This window comes from Sceloporus undulatus, chromosome 3 (genome assembly GCF_019175285.1).
Source record: "Sceloporus undulatus isolate JIND9_A2432 ecotype Alabama chromosome 3, SceUnd_v1.1, whole genome shotgun sequence".
In the NCBI taxonomy this organism is placed as follows: Eukaryota; Metazoa; Chordata; class Lepidosauria; order Squamata; family Phrynosomatidae; genus Sceloporus; species Sceloporus undulatus.
In genome coordinates this window covers 40,451,617-40,472,093 of record NC_056524.1, presented here as the reverse complement: position 1 = coordinate 40,472,093, position 20,477 = coordinate 40,451,617, and the positions used below count along the sequence as shown (strand labels likewise).

Here is a 20,477-nt window from a genome sequence, read left to right as displayed (position 1 = left end):
TTGTGAAACTGAATTAGGAATTTTCTTTCCACTTCCATACTTACTGTAAAGAAATAGGCTAGCATTTGTGATTCCCAGTTTGTTGGTAGCCACACAGGTGTAGTTGCCATAATGTTCTTCAGTGACATTGGCCACTGTCAGGAAGGACTGGCTCCCTGTGCTCCTGATCTCCAGACCATTGGCATTGTTTATCCTGAGAACCAAGAAAAGAAACAGTAACTACAGTAAAAATGTGAAGTAGCTTGCATTCTACTATATAGAAAGCAAAAAGGATGATGAGTTCATGTAGAGCTGAATGCAGGATGACAAAGAGATGCAAATGGTATATGATTGGGAACGGAGAAAGGATAAGACAGGAGAGAAAACAAAGTGAGTTACATTTTGTTTTTAAAATAGGGTTTGAAATATGACATGTTATTTATTTTTATTTCTGGTTCTTAGTTTTACGAGATGTAAATTTTTTTCCTTATGTTTGATGATAAAGTATATCTTGAAATAATGATTCTTCTCATTAATTATTTTATAATGCTTCTCATTAATAAAATGCTGTACTAGTATGAGCTATTTTATTTTATTTTATTATATTTTGGAGATATTTGTTTTTTTTAATTTATATCATGTCTTTCTCCTAGCACAGGACCCAAGGAGACTCACAGCCAACTTAAAATAAAGTTTAGTTTAAAAAATATATATAAGTACAATTAAAAAAAATAAGTTAAACAAAAACTTCTACTGAAATACGAACAACTAAAACAGTTTAAACAAATATAAAACATACCAGAAAAGACAAAAAATGCATTAGTTAAATGAAAAATATTGATCACTATTCTACATAAGCTACTTTGCTAACTATACTTAACGTCTCCTAGCCTGTATTCCCCCCCAAATCCTAATGGTGATTTCATTCATTTGTATTACAGTCACTGGAAGAATGGGTGATCTGTTACTATTCTACATTCACAGCTATTCCTGACTGTGATCATGATTGGGATATTATTGCCATGATCCCTCCTGAACTGATGAGAATCTTCATCAATATATACAGGCGCGTTACAGATGGGCCCCTTGAGGCGCTGTCATTATGCGCGAGGGGCGGTGCTTCCTGATGCGCCTTGCCTCTCGCGTATAATGAGTGCGTCAAAATGGCGGCACCCTATACAGATGGGTGCCGCCATTTTGATGTCGCGGATGCACAGCGTCCGGACGTTGCACACCAGAAGTGGCACAGCGAGTGCACGCTTCGCACCTTGTGGCGCCTCTTCCAGGGCCCAGGAACAAGCACCATTTTGGTGCTTCTTCTTGCTCCGCGAGGGAGCCACCTGGTTTGGCTGCTGCGGTTCCCTCGCGGAGCAACTGGCAGCGGCATGAGATTGCCCCTTCTGGGCAGTCTGTAACGTGCCACAGTCTGTAAAAAAATTGCACATGGTTGTTTTGTGCAGAAAACAGAATTATCTGCCCAGGAAGCAGCATTTTCCACATGGAGAACAATATTACAATGGATAAATATTAATTCTGGTACAGAATATCCTGTTTTATGCAATGAAAATGCTGTAATTGGAGATTTATTCTGCATAAATTTTTGCACATTGATTTGCATTGAAAACAGCATTTTATGCACAAGGATTAGTATTTCTGCATTGAAATATTTTTCATGCAGAAAATGCTGTATTCTATGCAAAACAGCCATGTGCCAATTTTGTGCAAAATAAGAGAAATTGTGAATAACCTTCAAAAACTGAACTTTTCAAGGACTTTCTCACAATGGGGAGAAAACTGCTGAAAACATTCGTTGCTACCTTGAATAAGGTGTTGTCTGTATGGACCAGAAAGGTGGGCCAAAGCTAACAAAATGAAATTCAACACGGAGAAATGTAAGGTACTGCACTTAGGGCAGAAAAATAAAATGCACAGATATAGGATTGGGGACACCTGGCTGAATGAAACTACATGTGAAAGGGATCTAAGAGTCCAGGTAGACCACAAGTTCAACATGAGTCAACAGTGCGACACAGCAGCTAAAAAGGCCAATGCAATTTTAGGCTGCATCAATAAAAGTTTAGTGTCTAGATCAAGGGAAGTAATAGTGCCACTATATTCTGCTTTGGTCAGGTCCCACCTGGAATATTGTGTCCAGTTCTGGGCACCACAATTCAAAAAGGACATTGAGAAACTGGAGCGTGTCCAAAGGAGGGCGACTAAAATGGTGAAGGATTTGGAAACCATGTCCTATGAAGAATGCCTTAGGGAGCTGGGAATGTTTAACCTGGAGAAAAGAAGGTTAAGAGGTGATATGATAGCCCCGTTTAAATATTTGAAGGGATATCATATTGAGGAGGGAGCAAACTTGTTTTCTGCTGCTCCAGAGAACAGGACCTGGAACAATGGATCCAAGCTGGAGGAAAAGAGATTCTACCTCAACATTAGGAGGAACTTCCTGACAGTAAGAGCTGTTCAACAGTGGAATAAACTCCCTGAGAATGTGGTGGAATCTCCCTCTTTGGAGGTCTTTAAACAGAGGCTGGATGGCCATCTGTCGGGGATGCTTTGATTGAGATGTTCAGCATGACAGGGGGTTGGACTGGATGGCCCTTGTGCTCTCTTCCAACTCTACAATTCTATGATTCTATGATCCCCTCTGCCATGCATTATCCAAATGATGCAATCCAAAACCCCTGGGGCAGGATTGAGCACAAACCTGCCTGACCAGGCACGTACCTGTTGGATCCAGTTGAATCCTGGGATAAACAGTTTTTACCCTGAGATGGTTTAACCTCTGGTTTGCCATGGAATTTGCTAGAAACTGTGCAGCAAACCCTGTCTGTTCATACATCTGCCTGCACTCCTTACCTTTCCATGCCATGATCGGGGCAACGGTGTGCAGTTGCCGCGGCCCCGATCTGCCGAACATGGAGGTGGCCACAAACTGCCACTTTGGGGATTTTCTGCACAGTCCCTTAGTTTACATCACACTGTAAACCTTTGGACAGGAGTTATCTTTGTATGAAGTTCAGTATACAATCAACTTTTTGTATCCATGGATTGTTTATTGGCAGATTAAAGCATCTATTGTTTGAATATTTTTTTTTTTAAAAAAATATAAATTCCAAAAAGCAAACCTTGATTTTGCAATGTTAGATAAGGGATATCTTTTTACAATGCCACTGTATTTAATGGGACTTGAGCATCCATGGATTTTGGAATCTGCAGGGGGTCCTGGAATCAAACTCCAGTGGATACCAAGGGTCCACTGTACTTAACTAAGGCACTTTACAGACCACCCAAAAGGGTGGTCTGCCAGCGCCGGTGTTTGCTGCATGAAGGAGCTGCAGCGAACAAACTGCGTGGCTCCTCCGCGCAGCAAAAATAAGCTGCAAAAGCAGCTTCTTTTTGCGGCGCCATTATGATGCCACAAAGTGCCATTGGTGCACTTGTTGCGTCATAATGGTGCCGAGACATGCGGACGCTAAGTTTCCGCTACGTCAAAATGGCGGCGTCCATGTAGAATGCGCGCCACTATTTTGTACATGCTCGGCACATACTAGGGTTAGAGGTATCCAGAAAGGACGCCCCTTCCTAACCCTAGTACGTGCCGAGCACGTATTTTTTGGCAGTGTGGAACCCACCAACGTTGCTGATGTAAAATAATGGCCAAACATGGATTTTGCTCAGAAATGTGAAAATCTATAGGCAAACTTTTTTTTACAAGTCCTGAAGTGGAAAAATAATAAAAAATTTGCAAAGTCATGTAATGTTACCCAGTGGGAAAAAAAACTTTTGATTTGTTGTTGTTGTTGTTGTATGTGAGAATGAAATAGGTGAGGCATTAAATCTTGCTTTAGTTTTTTACATCAGACTGTAAACCCTTGGATAGGAGTTATCTTTGCATGTTTTTCATAGTACTTAGTGTGTTTTCCTTTGAGTGCTTCTCAAATGATACAAATTTTTTATTACTCATAGAATAAATATCATAAAAAATCCAATGAAGCTTTAAAATGGTTCAGGAAATATAAACCAAGAAATAAAACTGAAATAAAGGTCAGCATCTTAACCATGGAGTTGACCAATGAAAACAATATCTGGCTCTTGCAAGTGTGATGTACTTCACAGTTGTATAGTTGCCAATGAGATTTCTGTTAGAATGAAGTCTGAATCATCTGTATGTACGTGCATGTTGTAATACACATCTCATAAAGTATACATTCTTTTTGTTGTGCTGTTGTGCTTTGTATGGCTTATTTTTTTAACTGATTTTAATTTTTTTGATAATTTAATCACTTTTTAATTTTGGATTCTGTGATTTTTAAATCTATTTTGGAAAAAAAAGTATTGTAAGCTGCCTTGAATCGCAAATGGGACAAGGTTATATATTATTTATAACAGCCCTCCATGATTTATCTTCAAAGTCCAGATGCTGCTTGATTGCTTTCTTCTGCACACCGGGATTTCACATTTGTATTAGCAAAGTAGCAAGTGGAAGGGCTTCAACATTTCTTTCCTGTTTCAGTTTTACACATCACCACTGTGTTTTACTTAGGAAAAGTGAATCCCCTATGCACTTTTCAGAGTCAAGACTTCCTTTCCCCCCTTCTCCCCTTGGTCCAGCAGAAATCTTTCTGCAGATCTCTATTAAGAACTCTACCAGGCATCTGTATAGAAGCTTGTTCATAAAGTTGTTTCATTGCCAGCACGTGCACAAAATGGCTGTACAGCCAATATACAAACATTATACCTTTGTTGCAAACAGGGGTCTATAACATGGTCAGTTAACTGGTGTGCAAGAAAATGGTGCATGAAAGAATGGCTAAGAATACAAATATTTTTGATGTGAGTTGGACAATACTTGCCATCACAGACAATAGAAGAGAAATAAATAGTACCATTACCTAGTATCATCTCTGTACCACTCAAAATCAGGCGTGGGTACAGCAGAGGCTGCACACTTCAGTGAAACTGGCCGTCCTGTAGCAGATTCATTGCTCTTGGATTCCGTGATAGTTGGAGGGTCTGCAGGAGAGAAACACTGGCTCATGTCATTGCCTTCTAAATGCAGTACATCTATTTGGAGCCTCAATGGGAGAAGCAAAGCTATTCCCAAGTAGTTGATATTCACGCTTATCTACTTTAACATGAAAAAAAAGGCCTAATGAATAGAATATAATTTTGGTTTGCAAAAAAAAGAGGAGCCCCGAGTCCTACCACTGCAGCCTGGCAGTGCTCCAACCAATGTTTCTGAGATGTTGGATACTGGTGTGCTGGGAAAATGACATGCTCCTAGTTCAGACAAGCAGTTGTGGCAGGACACTCAAGTTGCCTGTTCTCAAAGCACTCTGCAACTGGGAACACACTATGGTCATAATTTTCCAGGGCTCCAAACTCCAGCACCTTGGAAACATGGCACTTCCAGGCTGCAAAAGTATATTGGGAGGGCATCATCAGTTACAGCTAGGAGGACAGAGCACCTTCATGGTAGCTGATGACAATGCAGGATCTTGGCCACAATTTTAAATACAGCATAGAAATATTGTGGGTATTCTATCATCAAAATGACCAAATGTCATAAAAATAAGACAACTGTGAGAAACCCTCTCTGAGAGACCTCTAACAACAATACAACCACTCCTGATTTCAGTAAATATCTTCAGACACATGGTGGGTGGGTGGGTTGATTCTATATCATCACCTCATGCATTTTCCCATAGTAGGAACAGTATATCCCAGGCTATATATGAATAGCACTGTCCATGTCTGTAGGCAGAGCAATGCCAATCACCTCCAAGAAAGACAAACGGCATGGTGGCTGGACTACTCAAAGCATCTTCAGTGAGAGTTCTGTTTAGATGCTTATCTAAACCATGGACAATCTGTCAAAAGTATGGCTTAAGCAAAGATGCCCAATATGGTGATATAATCGTGGAGCAATGCTCAGGGTATGAGATAAGCCAGTTCACTGTATTATAAGAGACAGGGATAAAACCACAGTAGTGATGAAAATAAGAGAGAAAGCTCTGCAGGATGAAAGCTGCAGAAAAGTTGGCTGTTAAGACTGGTGCATATAGCTGAGAGCCCATGGGAGTAATAGTCTCCAAGGCTGTTCTTCATATTCTGGCACTTGGTGCTGATAGTTTTTTTTTGTTAGCTGATAGGGTTTTCGTTTTGTTTTTTGCATACTTCTTTCACTATACTGTGCTAATGCAGCAAATCTCCATATGTCTTCATATACAAGTGCTATATAAATGTCAAAACTACATGGGCAAGTATTCTCCCTTAACTAACAACAGTAAAATTATCATTTCTATGGATGTATAAGGTCATCAAGACACCACTTTCATGCTTTTCTGTGCTAGGACAGTCAACAACTATCCCATAATTAAAGAACACAGTTTGAAAATTATTTTTTTTTAGACAAAGGCACCAGCCCTGTTCACTGATTCTGGGGGCTGTACTCCAAATATAACTGTTAAATGGTTAGACAAAATAATCACTTTTATGGCTTGAGCCCTCCTGGCGCAGTGGTTAAATGCCTGTACTGCAGCCACTCACTCAAAACCATAAGGTTGCGAGTTCAAGACCAGGAAAAGAGCTCAAGCTTGACTCAGGCTTGCATCCTTCCGAGGTCCCTAAGATGAGTACCCAGATTGTTGGGGGTAAATTAGCTTACAGTTGTAAACTGCTTAGACACTGCTCAGGCGGTATGAAGCAGTATATAAATGAAGCTTGTTTGTTTGTTTTGTTTGAAGAAGGAGGAATGGAGCGATTTAACATGCTTTACATACATGACATGTGAGGGAAAATATAATGTGCTCTGTAGGTCTATTCCAAAGATTAGAGTTTGATACAAAGCAGTTGAAACGAACTGGAGCTGAGGATAAAAAATGTGCTTTAAAAAAGAATTTGCATGAATTTTTTTTTTTTTTTTGTATCAGCCATTGTTAACCTACTAGCCATATGCAGTGGGACAAACTATTTCTGCTCTACTGGACTTAATGTGCAAGAAGACTCATGAAATGCCTTTCTACGGTTCTGAAAACTGTACCACTAGGCTCAGCAATTTCTGCAAAGCAACAAACTCTCTCACTTCATATCTGCATATCAGCCACACTCCATACACTTTTAGAGAGACATTCTAGGCAGGCCTATTGCCAATTCTTTTAGATTTAATCCCAATTGGCTATCACTTTATCTGAGGAACTATGACTCTGGAGAGCAGGGTTCAAATCTGTATCTGAGGGAGCAATTTTAAATCCACAAAATCCCATACTAAAATAAATTAGTTTGCATTAAAGATGCCACACAACAGTTGGTTAAGAGAACACAAGAGGCAGCAGCATGATCAAAAAGGAAAAATCAAACTCTCCCCTTCTCCTGGTACAAAACAGTGTTTAAACTTTCATATACATTAGCCCTCTTCATCAGTTCAGGTATTACAAATGAAAAGCCTGGGGTAGAGAAAGAGGAAAGAGAGTGGGAGCAAAACTCAATTTGAAGGTCTTGCCTACCCATTCTGTATGAAGTTCTGATGGAGAGGGAGAACTGAGAGAATCAAATATCCTGTCCACCTAACCTCTACTATCCCTTGCTTTAGCTCACTGAATAAAACTATAGTTTATGTGGGAGGGCTGCTGTTGAGAAGCTGATCCTTTGTATTGTTTGTCTTTAGTGACTAAGAAAATGCTAGGCTTTTGTGTATGTTTTGAGGAAGTGGGAAATAACCCTTGTTAAACCTGAATTTCTTCTAAGTAGCATTGCAGTTTACAAAACAACAAGAATAGCCAGATTTGTACTCTAAATGCAAGAAAAATATATTTGCAACAACTATTTTTAGCTACTGTAGAAACAAACTGATTTAAAGATTTATTTATCCTGTGCTGCATACTATTTGGTGTGATTTTTGCTGTGCTACTGAAATATTTTAAATTGTAATATTGTTTCTGTATTCCTTGAAATGTTTAGAGATAGTAGTATTTACATAAAGGAACTAATCACTGGTTTTAAAATTGCCTTCCCACATGCTTTCTAAAAATATTCTTTTCACTGCTGCACACTAAGTTGATTTCGTTCATAAATTTTGTACTGAGACCCATAGCTCTTTTTCTGAGTAGCAAATTTAGAAACAAAACTGACATGCTGTTAGTTATGATGTCCTAAGTAAGACTACATATTTTCATTTATGATTGTGGCACTATAGCTACAACCACGAATGACCCTGAAACCCACATTAAAAGCCAATCAGGCATCCCAGGTGATGGAGGTCTGTGCTTCTGGTAAGTGAGATGCTGTATAATGACATGATCAGCCCATTCCCATCAGTGAGCATTACCGTGGGGAGCAGAAGTAAGGACCCCTGCATGGATCTATCACAACAGTTAACTTTAGCAATGTTTGTTTGCAGAAGGGACATGATCATGTGTACCTAGGGTTGCCATAAGTCAGGTCCTCCAAATCGGGACAAATGTAGGACAACATTTTCAAATGTAGGACACATTTTTTAAAAAAGAGGAGGACAAGCAAGAAAAATCGATGATTTTTTAAAAATGTTAATATAAATGCATGTTTCTTAGGCATGATCAAAATGGAGGACATTTTGTCATTACTCCTAGACAGATGGCAGAAATGTACTTCCCTTTCTGGCCAAGCCACCCCCCTCCATTCCAAAACACACACAAAGCACATTTGGGCATTTCACTGGGTCCTCATAAGTTGGAAAGGAGCTGAAGGTACACAACAACAACAATGGAGAAGGAAGAAGGGGGAGGATAAAAATGAATGAGAACGAGAAAGAAGAAAAGGAGGAGAAAGAAGAAAAGTAGGGAAAAGAAGATAAAAATAGGAGGAGGGGAAGAAGAAGAGGAGGAAGAGAGGAAGAAGAGGAGGAGGAGGAGGAGAAGAGGAAGAGGGGAAGGAGGGGAAGAAGAAGAGGAGGAAGAAGAGGAAGAGGGGAAGAAGAAGAGGAGGAAGAAGAAGAGGAAGGGGGAAGAAGAAGAGGAAGAGGGGAAGAAGAAGAGGAGGAGGAGGAAGGAGGGAAGAAGAGGAGGAAGAAAGGAAGAAGAAGAGGAGGAGGAAGAGGGGAACAGGCAAGGCTCCCTTCCCTTCTCCTGATTCATGCTGCGGCAGGAGCCGAAGAAGGGAAGGTAGCCTCACCTCAGCAAAGGTCCCTTCCCTTCTCTGGCTTCATGCTGCATCCGGAGCCGAAGAAGGGAAGATAGCCTCGCCTCAGCGAAGGTTCCTTCCCTTCTCCGGCTTCATGCTGCAGCAGGAGCTGAAGAAGGGGAGGCAGCCTCGCCTCAGCAAAGGTTCCTTCCCTTCTCCGGCTTCATGCTGTGGCAGGAGACGAACCCGGAGCCGAAGAAGGGGAGGCAGCCTCGCCTCAGTGAAGGTCCCTTCCCTTCTCCGGCTTCATGCTGCGGCAGGAGCCGAAGAAGGGGAGGCAGCCTCGCCATGGCAAGGCTTCCTTCTCCCCCTCGGCTTCGTCCCAGGCAGCTGGCGGAGCTGAAGAGGGGAGGGAAACCCCCCCCCCCCGCCAAAGGAGAGAGGCCTACACAGGCCTCTCTCTTTCCCCTGCCACCGCTGCCGCACTAAATGCGCAGCAAATGGCGGCCCCAAACTCCCCGACGCCCTACAGCCCTGCCCAGGCCTACCTGGGCTCCTCCTCCTCTGGGCCAGCTACTGCCCCTTGTGGGCAGTTGGAGACACTGCAGCTTCTCCTATGGAGAAGCCTAGAGGAGGAGGGGCTGTGGGCCTTCGGCAAGTGCTGCGGAGGCGTGGGAGCACCCAGTCCCCTAGGGACCTGGGACAAATGGCCACAAACCCAGGATTTTCCTGGGTAAAACCGGGATATGGCAACCGTAAGTGCCCTGCTCAACAAGTCGCCTGTTGCTCTTGACAGCTGACTAATGTTTAGGTTGAATTTCATAGGTCAGATGGGAAGCCATGGCATCATGGCTACATATCTGATGCAGGATCTCAGCCAAAATGTACACATGGTCAGCTCCCCCCCCCCCCCGTTCACTTATTGTTAAAAAAAGGTATTTGACACATGAATTTCCCATTCTTCCATTCAAACTAATTATCCTTACAACAGTCCCATGAGGTATAGGAGAATCTCATGGGGAATGGGAGATAGTTCTCCCTGGCACAACAGCATCTGAAGGACTACAGGTCTCCCTCCCTTGTTCTAAGTAGTGCACCAAATTAGCTCTAAATGGTGGTCCTAGGACTGGTGTCAGACCATGTACCATCAGCCATCCTGGTCCTTGGTAAACTTCCAGAAAAGAACAAAACATTGTAGCAGATCGGCACAAATATAATACTGTTCCCTGGCGCATGGGGGGGAGGGGGCTACCAGTCCCTTATATCAGATAGCTTGAGATGCACTGACATAACAGTTGTCGCACAAAGCATGCTAGATGTGCACAAAGCAAGTGAAAATTAAATAATCATATGAGTGACTAGCATACAATTAACAAGAACAATTCTTGCAAATGACTGAACTCCTTTAGGTGAAATTAAAGGTGGCTCCTTAGGAATCATCTCCAATATCTTTCCACAGATAACAGATTATTCAAATCCTGGTGTTTGCTTCAGCTCTGTCAGAGAAAAAACAGCTATGTGCTAGATCTACAATTTGTGGGGTTATGTTTAGAATTCTGCATTTTTTATTTCCAATTCCCTCTAAGTAAAATGTGCAGTGACTTCTTGAAAGAAACAAAAGCCTTTAGTGTGACTAAAAATGTGTGTATTTTTCAGTCTATTTTTAACATAAATTTCTCCCTTTCCATCTTTATATAAACATCAGTTAGACACTAAAGAAGATATTTCTAATGAGGATATTTTTGGCCTCATTATCTGCCTCAAAGATTGCAAATAAGCAGCTACGCTTTATTATATTTATTGAAATCACACTAACACTGGACCATCATTAGCAAAAATGAATAGGCACTGCATGAACTTCCTGAACTCCTACTGGGCTGTTCTACTGAGATACTTTTCCCCTGGGTGATCTCCTCAAATTGCAGGGCTTTCATGTGACCTACATGGCAAGAACAATCAGCTCTCCTTCTCTGCCCCAATACTTTCACCAATTCCATATTTTTAACTTTCTGTCTGACATTACTACCTGGATTTTACAACATGTCATATAAAACATGTTGAAGACTTATCATTATCCATCTGTTCAGACATGGGGAGGGATCTTTGATTTTCCTTCTCACCTCTGTTTTGCCTTTATCATCCCATAGTAGGCTTCCTGACAAGTTGATATTTCCTCTACCCAGCACTGCAAAAATGCACCCCTTCTTCTTGGCTTTACTCTCAGGATCACAGTTCACAGCAAAATAACCTCCCACTAACTACTGCACCTTTTTGGTTTATCATTGTCACACCTTATCTTCTTCACCCTTAGCCAGAAATCAGATATCAAAATCAGTCATGTATTTCAATAGTTCCCTCCTTTCACGGGCATTTAGGGGTGTACAGATCAGCCATTAAGGCTGGCCTGGAGGTGGACATCCACATGATGCATGCCCTGACTCTTTCCCCAGGCTGGTGTGACACTGCACATCACACCACATGGCATGCGGCACTCCTCTACAGGATCTACAGGACACAGGGCCAAAGGAGCACAGAAAAGCTGCACACCGGAAACTATGGCACCCTTTCTGGGGAGCAAAAAGGAGCCACATTTTGTGGCTCCTTTTTTTGCTGCAGAAAAGCAAGATTCGGGCTGCAGCATGTAGTTGCTGCGGTCTTTATCCAGCACTAAAAGGGGCAGTCTGTCGAGCGCCCAAGTCTAAGTTCATCTAGTCTCATGTCCAGGTCAAATTCTTCTGTGCCGTCTTCCAAAACACTATCCTTTCATATCCTGATTTACCCTTGGGATAACCTGTGCCTCTCCAACAACACCCTGAGAGGCAAGAAATTCTTCCTTCTATCTCAGATAAGCCTAACCTTTCCTCCATTGCTCTGAATGAGAAACCTAATATAGTTTTGTCAAAGGCTTTCATGGCCAGCATCCATAGTTTTTTGTGGGGTTTTCGGGCTATGTGGCCATGTTCCAGAAAAGTTTCTTCCTGACGTTTCATCAGCATCTGTGGCTGGCATCTTCAGAGAATGCTTTGCCTGGAAAAAGTTGGGTGTATATATACTGTGTGAACCTGGGAATGCAGGAGTGATTTACAGGTGTATTGTTCTGTGCTGATGGCCAGCCTCAGGCTGGGAGGCTAATGCAAAAGAGGATTAATGTCTGCTAATTGGTGATCATTATCTGCTGGGAATGCCCCTGACTCTGAATGGTTTCCCATTTGCATTTGCTGAGTCCTTATTTTGCTATTCCTCAGGACTGGTAGCCAAATTTTGTTCACTTTAAGGGTTTCTTCTTTCCGGTTGAAATTGTCCAGGTGTTTGTGGATTTCAATGGCTTCCCTGTGCATCCTGACATGGTAGTGGTTGGCATGGTCTAGAACTTCAGTGTTTTCAAACAATATTTTATGCCCAGGATGGAACATGCCACAAACCATCCTGGGCATAAAATACTGTTTGAAAACACTGAAGTTCTGGACTATGCCAACCACTACCTTGTCAGGATGCAAAGGGAAGCCACTGAAATCCACAAACATCTGGATAATTTCAACTGGAAAGAAGAAACCCTTAAAGTGAACAAAAGATGCTGGCAAAACGTCAGGAAGAAACTTTTCTGCAACACGGCCACATAGCCCGAAAAACCCACCAAAAACTAATATGGTTTTGAATGGGCTAAATTAGAGAACTGTTTGGATCTCTATAGAATTGTGTGTTATAGCTTCCAGGACTGTTCCTCCAGTAAAACAGGCTGACACAGCAAAAGTTACACCAAAATATCTGGTTACCCTCAAGACATATTAAGGGTTTCTCATAGAAAGGAACAAGGAGTTGGCCATTTACATGGAAGGAGTGTATAGAAGTCCAATTTAGATGTCTGGCTTGGGAAAACTAACCAAAACATCTGATACAAATGCTGACTGGATGAAAAGCTACCCAGGCAACATTTAGGATATTATGTTAGAGTGAACATGTGCTGAACCACAAGCCCTCGTTCTGTTCAGATTCTGGTCTGTCAGGATGTGGGACTGATATGCATTTCTTTCAATAATGTTGGATCCAAGCCTGGTCTTGTAATTTCTTCTGGAGTTACTGGGGAAGAAAATTCTCCTTCATGCCCCCGGTGAAGAGCTTTTTTCAAAAACCACTCTGTGGATACCTCTGTTTATTTACCCTCTTTTCCTTCAAATTCATCACTGAAATACATACTTGAATATTTAGGCTCAAATTCTTTATCTCTAGAATATGAAATACATGTTGATCTTGCCGCCATGTTTTTTCTTTGTTGCCTCCTCTTGAATATTAGGTGGCAAGCTGAATACTAGACTGTACACACAAGTACATAGAAAATAGTAACTTCTCCAGATAAATATTGTCTGATAGGTCCCTCATGATATGGGGACATTTGAATATGCTGAGTTACTCTGTTCCCTTTATTATTATATTATTATGGAACCAGTACTTTGGATATTAGAATTCCTTGCTGCTTTTACTTCTCCTACAGTGGAATAGAGGATGCTAGATGGGCTTTTAAATAATGGCCTCATTATACTGAGGATATTTAATAAAAGGGGGCACTTCACCTCTGAAAACATGGCAAACAACAGCCATTAGGAGAAAATAAGCAACAAAATGTGGGACACATTTGCATATAGATATGGTCACTCAGAAGACAGCAATTACAGCACTTCACATTTCTGTCTTTCCTTTTTGCACTTTGTCTTCTACCTTCTCTGTGAATGTCATAGAATTAGTGCTTCTCTATATGAGAAAATGACTGTGCTTTAATTAAAATTATCCAGATGCAATGCAGGGGTTTGTAGGAGGGGTACAATGATTTACAATGCAATCCTGTGTGCAATTACAAAGTAGTAGATCTAACTGTGTTCAGTGGAGCTTGCTCCCTTGTAAGTGTGCTTAGAATTGCAGCACTAGAGAATAAATGTAATTTTCACATATAGACAAAGATCAAGACTGTATTAACTGCATATAGAAGTACTTAACAGCTATACACTTATCTAGTTTAACCTTGTTTCAGAGGCCTCATACTGCAGGGGTGGACAGAACATGGATAGGGATGTAGTGATTGATCTGAGGATGATCTGTAGTTAGGGTTGCCATATTCCAGTCTCTCATATCTGGACATCTTATTTGCATATTATGCAAGTTATTACAATTATGCATATTATTAATTGCATTCTGATTATGCACATTCAGCACATTAATCACTGCACTTTTTTCTACCATTATGTTTCAGTCTCAGTACCAGTACCAACCCAAGAGCTCCTTTTCCCTTCTTTTTCCCTTTAACTGATGTGATGAGAATGAGACTTCCAAGAAGCCCCAGAAAGTAAAAAGATACTCTTCCAAGGCTGTTTGGAACTGAAGGGCCACCCTGCTGCCTAACCTTAGGCTCAAACTGCAGACACAATCACCACACAACACAAGGCCATCTGTGCTTGCCTCTTTTCCTTTCCCACCTTCTGGGTCTGCCAGGGGAAGGAGGAAGGAAATGAAAGAATAAGGTGGCAATGCTACACCTGTGCAATAGCAAGCAGAACCTGAAGGGTGGGAAGAGCTAGTCTTCTTGCATGGTTTCCTGCATCATTGCCACTGCCATATTTTAATCTATCCATTGGCCTTCAGTGAAGGAGAAACCCATGATTTACTGCTTCAACTGGCCTAGCTGGCTGGGATATTTTTTAGTCCTTTCAAGCCAATATTTTCCAGGTTTTCTGTGACAAATAGCAACCCTATCTGTAGTAGATCAGCACTGACCTCTTACTGCCATTTGCTTAACAAAAGCAATAACAAAAAGTTACTCTTTTACCACTGTAGATTATATTGAAGTAAACTGTGGGGTAAGAATAAAAAAATCCCAGTTATTTTTAAAACAGGTATTATTTTTTTAATTAAAAAAGTCACTTTTAAACATGTACTTCTTTCTCAGTATTCATTACGGAGTTTTAAAAAATATGGCACATGGCCATTATTTATTTCACCATTGAAAAAGCAACTCATTTTTTGTTTGTTGCATTGCTAGTTTGTTTTTCCATTAATATATGCTACTTTTTCTGAAGCAAATATAAATTTAGGATTGATAAGATATGGCTAATGTAGTATTGTGAAGCACTAGAGTTCTTTGGCTGAGGATTCTAAACCCCTCTCCCACAACTACCAATCCCAGGATCCCATGGAATATTGTCATGGCAGTGAATGTTGTGTAATTACAGCAAAAATAAAAATAAAAAATCTGAAAGAAACAGAGTAAAACAACCTCGGCAAAGGCACACGTGTTGAAAAGCTTGAAAAGTGGTGTTACAGAATTGGTGCAGAAGGGACCATGGATTGCCAAAGCTGCACATTCATGTGATTGCTCAGAAGTGTGATACTGAATGGTTTCAAACTAGTTTGTTACACTAATGTGATTACTGTGAGAAAAAAAGCCTGTGTGACAAAGTCCTAAATCTGTTTGCAAACTGCAGTTCAGCTGCCTAATCTACACATCCAAGGACTGATTAGTTAGTGAGCTTTTTTATTGGCTCTTTCACACTAAATGGCCTAGAGTAGTGGTTCCCAAACTTTGGTTCTTCAGATGTTGGACTTCAGCTCTCAGAATTCCTGAATGTTGGTCAAGTTGGCTGGGGCTTTTGGGAAGTGAATGGTAAAACTCCTGGAAGACTGAAGTTTGAGAATCACTGGTCTCGAGAATCACCTACGACAGGCTAAGAACTGTAAATGCTGAGTTTCCTTTTCCTCTAATCATCAGAATTAAAGATCTCATTGTTATGTAGTAAAATGCTGTGTTGGGCGGGTTACAGACTGTCATTAGGGACGTCCTGAGGACGTCCCAGTTTGAAAAAGGGGCGTATCTTCCAGACGCCCCTAACCCTATCACAGACAGAGTCCATGACAAATGGCAGCGGCCGTTCCACACGGCTGCCGCCATATTGACATAGCAGACACTGTGCATCCGCATGTCGTGCCCCGGAAGTGACACTGAGAGTGCGCGACTAGCGCCTCGTGGCGTCTCTTCCGGAGCCCAGGAAGGAGCTCGATTTCCGCGCTCCTTCCTCGGAGCATCCGGGAGCTGCGCGGTTTGGCCGCTGTGGCTCTCGGACACTGAAAGCAGAGGCGGAGCCAGACCGCCGCAATCCGGCGGTCTGTAATGCGCCTTGGACAAGAAAATGTAAAAGGAAGTGTAAACATTTACATTTTACAGGGGAAGTAATGAGTCACCCACCAAACAAGATAATAAGCAGAGATTTCAAGTCAGATCACCCATTTCCAAGTTCTCCTCTCTTCCTTCCAGACCACACTGACACTTTTTGACATGTTCAAAGCAATTCCGTAGGAAGCAGGAGAATTTTTTTCTAAGATATGACGAGCTTTCCAACTCATTGCGTACACATTGGGATTTAGCTTTCTTTCATATTATAATCTGGCAATATGAAATGCACTCACAGTTCACAGTGACTCGGACTTGCTTGACATCTGCTGTGGAAACTTCATTTGCAGCTTTGCACTCATATTTGCCTGACTGCTCTCTTGTTATCCCCAGGATCTCCAGGAATTCTTCCTCACCTTCAAATTCCCTGCCTGTGAGGAGACAAAGACACAATTTCAGTTAGTTCAGAGAATATTGAACTTGATGATATTCTGTGAAAACGTTTGGGTCCAACATTTGCAATGTTTTCCTTCAAACAAATGCAGAAAATTGCTTTGCTTTGTCAGTACAGGCAAAAGGTACTTCAGTTGCATACCCCCAACAGTCCTGATTTTGCAGGAGCAGTCCTGATTAACCCTCTGCCATTCCACTTCTTCAGCTGTTTTTAAAAATGCTCAGTTTCTCTGTCTTCCTTCCACTTACTTTCTTTGTTCCCAGCTTCCATCAGTTGCTACAAATTACACCCAAAGAACAAAAATAGTTTGTGTTGAATTAACCCAGGGAGGGGGAATATCTTGCCTTTCCCAGAAGTCTAAGGCAAAAGCAAACTGCTGCAGGCTCTCTTAGCTTGTGTGTTCTTCATTCATTAATAACTTCTGACATCATGACTACACATTGATGTTGCTTGGCCACATATGCCCCATTTTTCATTTGCGAAGTGCTGGTGGATGCTGGCTATAGTACAATAATACATTAGTTTTCATTATCTGATCTCTGATTTTCTTTATAGAAAGACCTAAAGAATTAGGGTATTTGTGTTAACTTATACGTATCCACACTGAATGGGTTTATAGGGCATAGAATCAAAGAAAGAAGTAGAGAATTCTATATCATTTGCACATCCAGGTGTACTTTTAAAGTTTGGTAGGATATTTTCAACCCTTGTACACATAGAACAAAAATAGTTTAGCACTCTCAGACGGAAGATATGACCTGTGTTTCAAGAACATGAACTACCCATTATCCCTCATTAACAATGATGACACACCAAAACTCTATAGGAAAGCTTGTTTTGTAAACAAGATAATACAAGATAATATATCTAAAAATAATATTTTAGATTAGTTTTCTGTGTTGAGAAGTTAACTGCTACATTTTACTCCAGTTAGCTTCAGACTTTAATTGTATGTAGTGGCGCAAAGGCTGATCAACTAGCTTTAATGTTAAAAGGAGAAAAAGAAAAAGAAATTTAAAAAGAGAAACCCTAGTTACAATCACTGTTGTATCTACAAAGGGCAGGCTAATTTCTTGTTCATTAAACTACAACCAAAATAATTCTCAGTGGCACCCATCCAGAGGATACACTGATCAGATACACTCAAAAACAATAGAGCATCAACATTATGAAAAATGAGCATGAAATCTATAGTATCTACAGATGTATGGTTTCTTTTGAAATACCTCCCATGTCTCATTTAGGAACTCCAACTTCATTTTAACTTTATCCTAGGTTAAACCTGGGTCCAAAACACACTGCAGAAATAATCCAGTTTGAGACCACTTTAACTGACCTGGCTCGGTGCTAAGGAATCCTGGGAATTGTAGTTGATTTTGGCACCAGAACTTTCTGACAGAGAAGGCTAAATGTCTTACAAAACTACAGTTTGCAGAATTCTTTACCATTCAGCCAGGGCAGTTAAAGTGGTCTCAAACTGGATTGTTTCTGCAGTGCGTTTTGGATCCTGGTTACCTTACAATCTAGTGATGGACAGCACAGTGGAATAGATCTGATTAGATGTATTTAAGAGGAAAAACCAAGAATCAACAATATTTATTCAGAAATAGGGTTCAGAAAACCTCATTATAAGTAGATTACAAATAATTATTTCTTAAACACGTTTAAGAGGGAGTATTTTCTGACCCCCCCCCCTTTGCCCCCGTGAAAATGCCAATATATTGTGGGATATAAAGATACCCCATGTCCCTTCAGAAATGTATCTGGGTGAATAATGAAAGGTATTTTTTTTTTTTACAATATCCAGATAGCCACAACCAGAAAAAAACATGTTCCCATAAGATAGAATCTTCATTCTGAGTAGCTGTTAGCTTCTTTTTCTTTTCTTTTCTAGCAAAAAATGCCACCAACATAAATTAAGTAGATTCAATGGTATCATTTTTTTTTGTCCCAGTCATTTTTTTGCCTACAAAACAAGATAAAACAGGCAACCAAATATATAATATGGCTGCAAGTCAGGGATACCATGTACAACTCTTCAGTTGATACATTTGTAAAATATCTGCCTTCTAAGTCTGGGTCTGTTGAACTTTGCAACAAAATGTGACTCTGGGGAGCCAAAATGTTTTGTCTCTTTAGATGCGGATTAAGAGAGTCATTTCTCTCGTCATGTGAGTTCTAATGAGTGCATTCTATGTAATAGATTGCAGAATCAGTGATTGTCTAAAAATACATTGAAATAATATGATGACATCTACTTTTTGGGTTTAAAAGTACTTCATTCTAACTCCTGTACTTTTAGGCATTAACCTGATGGATACCCAAGGAATTGGATCTTTGTGTATTCTTCTAGGAAATTATCTGTTCCAGATCCCTGGGACTAGATGAAAACCTAATAGTCATTGGGATTTCACACTTTTCTCAATGTGGCAACACAGTTCTTTGCATTGTAATACTATCATAATGCACATTTAAATTAGCCCTGGGCTGAGGTAACAGATTTCTGAGTAAAAATGGCTCTGGTTTTTAACTGGAATAATCTGTGGGGGCTGAGCAACCTGGGGGAACAAAAAGAGGAGAGGGGGTTGACTTACCTTTTAAGATTTTGTGGGATGTCTGGTTTACCGGTAAAGATTTTATTATTAGGGCTTCTTTATCCTTACACAAAAGGACCTGTAGCTACTGTAAAGATCAACCATATAGCCTTTGGCAACTCAAAGAGATTCCTATTTATTTTAGATACCAATAGATGGTAAAAGAGGAACTCTGCTACATCATAACATTGTTCTGAAATGTATTCTTCTGGCAGCAGCAGGGGGAGATAGCTGACTCAACCGAACAAGGCTCACCAATATTCCCTGTCCTTAGACTGCTCCTGGGAATGATGCTACACCATGCTGTAACTTTGTTCTTACTGAATCATTCTGTTCCAAATTAGAAAATTTCTCACAGGTAAGCTGAGGCATTCTTTTCTAATTCTTAAAAGGGCAGAAAATACTCATTGCTCCTCCGCTTGGGACAAACAGCACTGTGAATGTGAGATATGCTTTTTTTATTATTCATGGCATTAATTTAAAGAATACTTGGAAATTAAAAAAAATACTTAATATGTATTTCATAGAAAATACTATATAAATCCATTTAAATAGATGTATGCAAACAGATACTTTGAAAGAAGATATAGCTGTATTTTAAGAAGCCTTTTGAAAAGGTGGAACAAAATGAAAGAGTACGAGCAAGGAGAAGTGACAAAGACCAGAAGAAGACAGATTTGCCCATCCAAAACCAATCTTAGGCTGAAATCCTAGAAAGATATGTGCATGCACAGGGGCAAATACAACCAGAAAGTCTTTGAAGTGTCTGCATCATCCTCTTTCACAGCTGAATACGCAAGTCAACTTGAAATGAAAAAGTGACTGCACGTAATTTTGTAGAAAGTAAGACATGTCCAGTCATACCCATGGATCTCCTCTCACTGTAGAGAAGACATTTAGTGATCCTTTGATGCTGATACACCTGCTCCTTCCTTTACCTTCACACAAAGCTCTGCCATGAAGGGAAGCAATGGCCCTCATTCTTGTTTACTTGTTCTGTTAATTCCTGCCATCAATCATAGCTGTCATTTGGATCCTTAGGATTACACTAGAAGTGTTGATTCTAGGAATCAAAACTAGGAATAATTTCCCCTGCTGCCATTAACAGCAGCTTAATTCTGAAAGGTTCTCATAAATAATAATAATAATAATAATAATAATAATAATAATAATAATAATAATAATAATA

General features: G+C 40.5%; 1 protein-coding gene across 2 annotated transcripts in view; it reads right to left on the bottom strand.

Moving 5' to 3' along the window:
- The window catches only part of LOC121925489 (limbic system associated membrane protein), a 653,060-nt gene that overhangs the window by 51,617 nt on the left and 580,966 nt on the right, over positions 1-20,477 (bottom strand). For both annotated transcript variants that reach the window (XM_042457699.1, XM_042457698.1), the window contains 3 exons: positions 16,537-16,671; positions 4,884-5,004; positions 45-193 (listed from right to left, as the gene is read on the bottom strand). In XM_042457699.1, the coding sequence (XP_042313633.1) occupies positions 45-193; positions 4,884-5,004; positions 16,537-16,671 (405 nt within the window). The remainder of the gene's footprint in view (positions 1-44; positions 194-4,883; positions 5,005-16,536; positions 16,672-20,477) is intronic.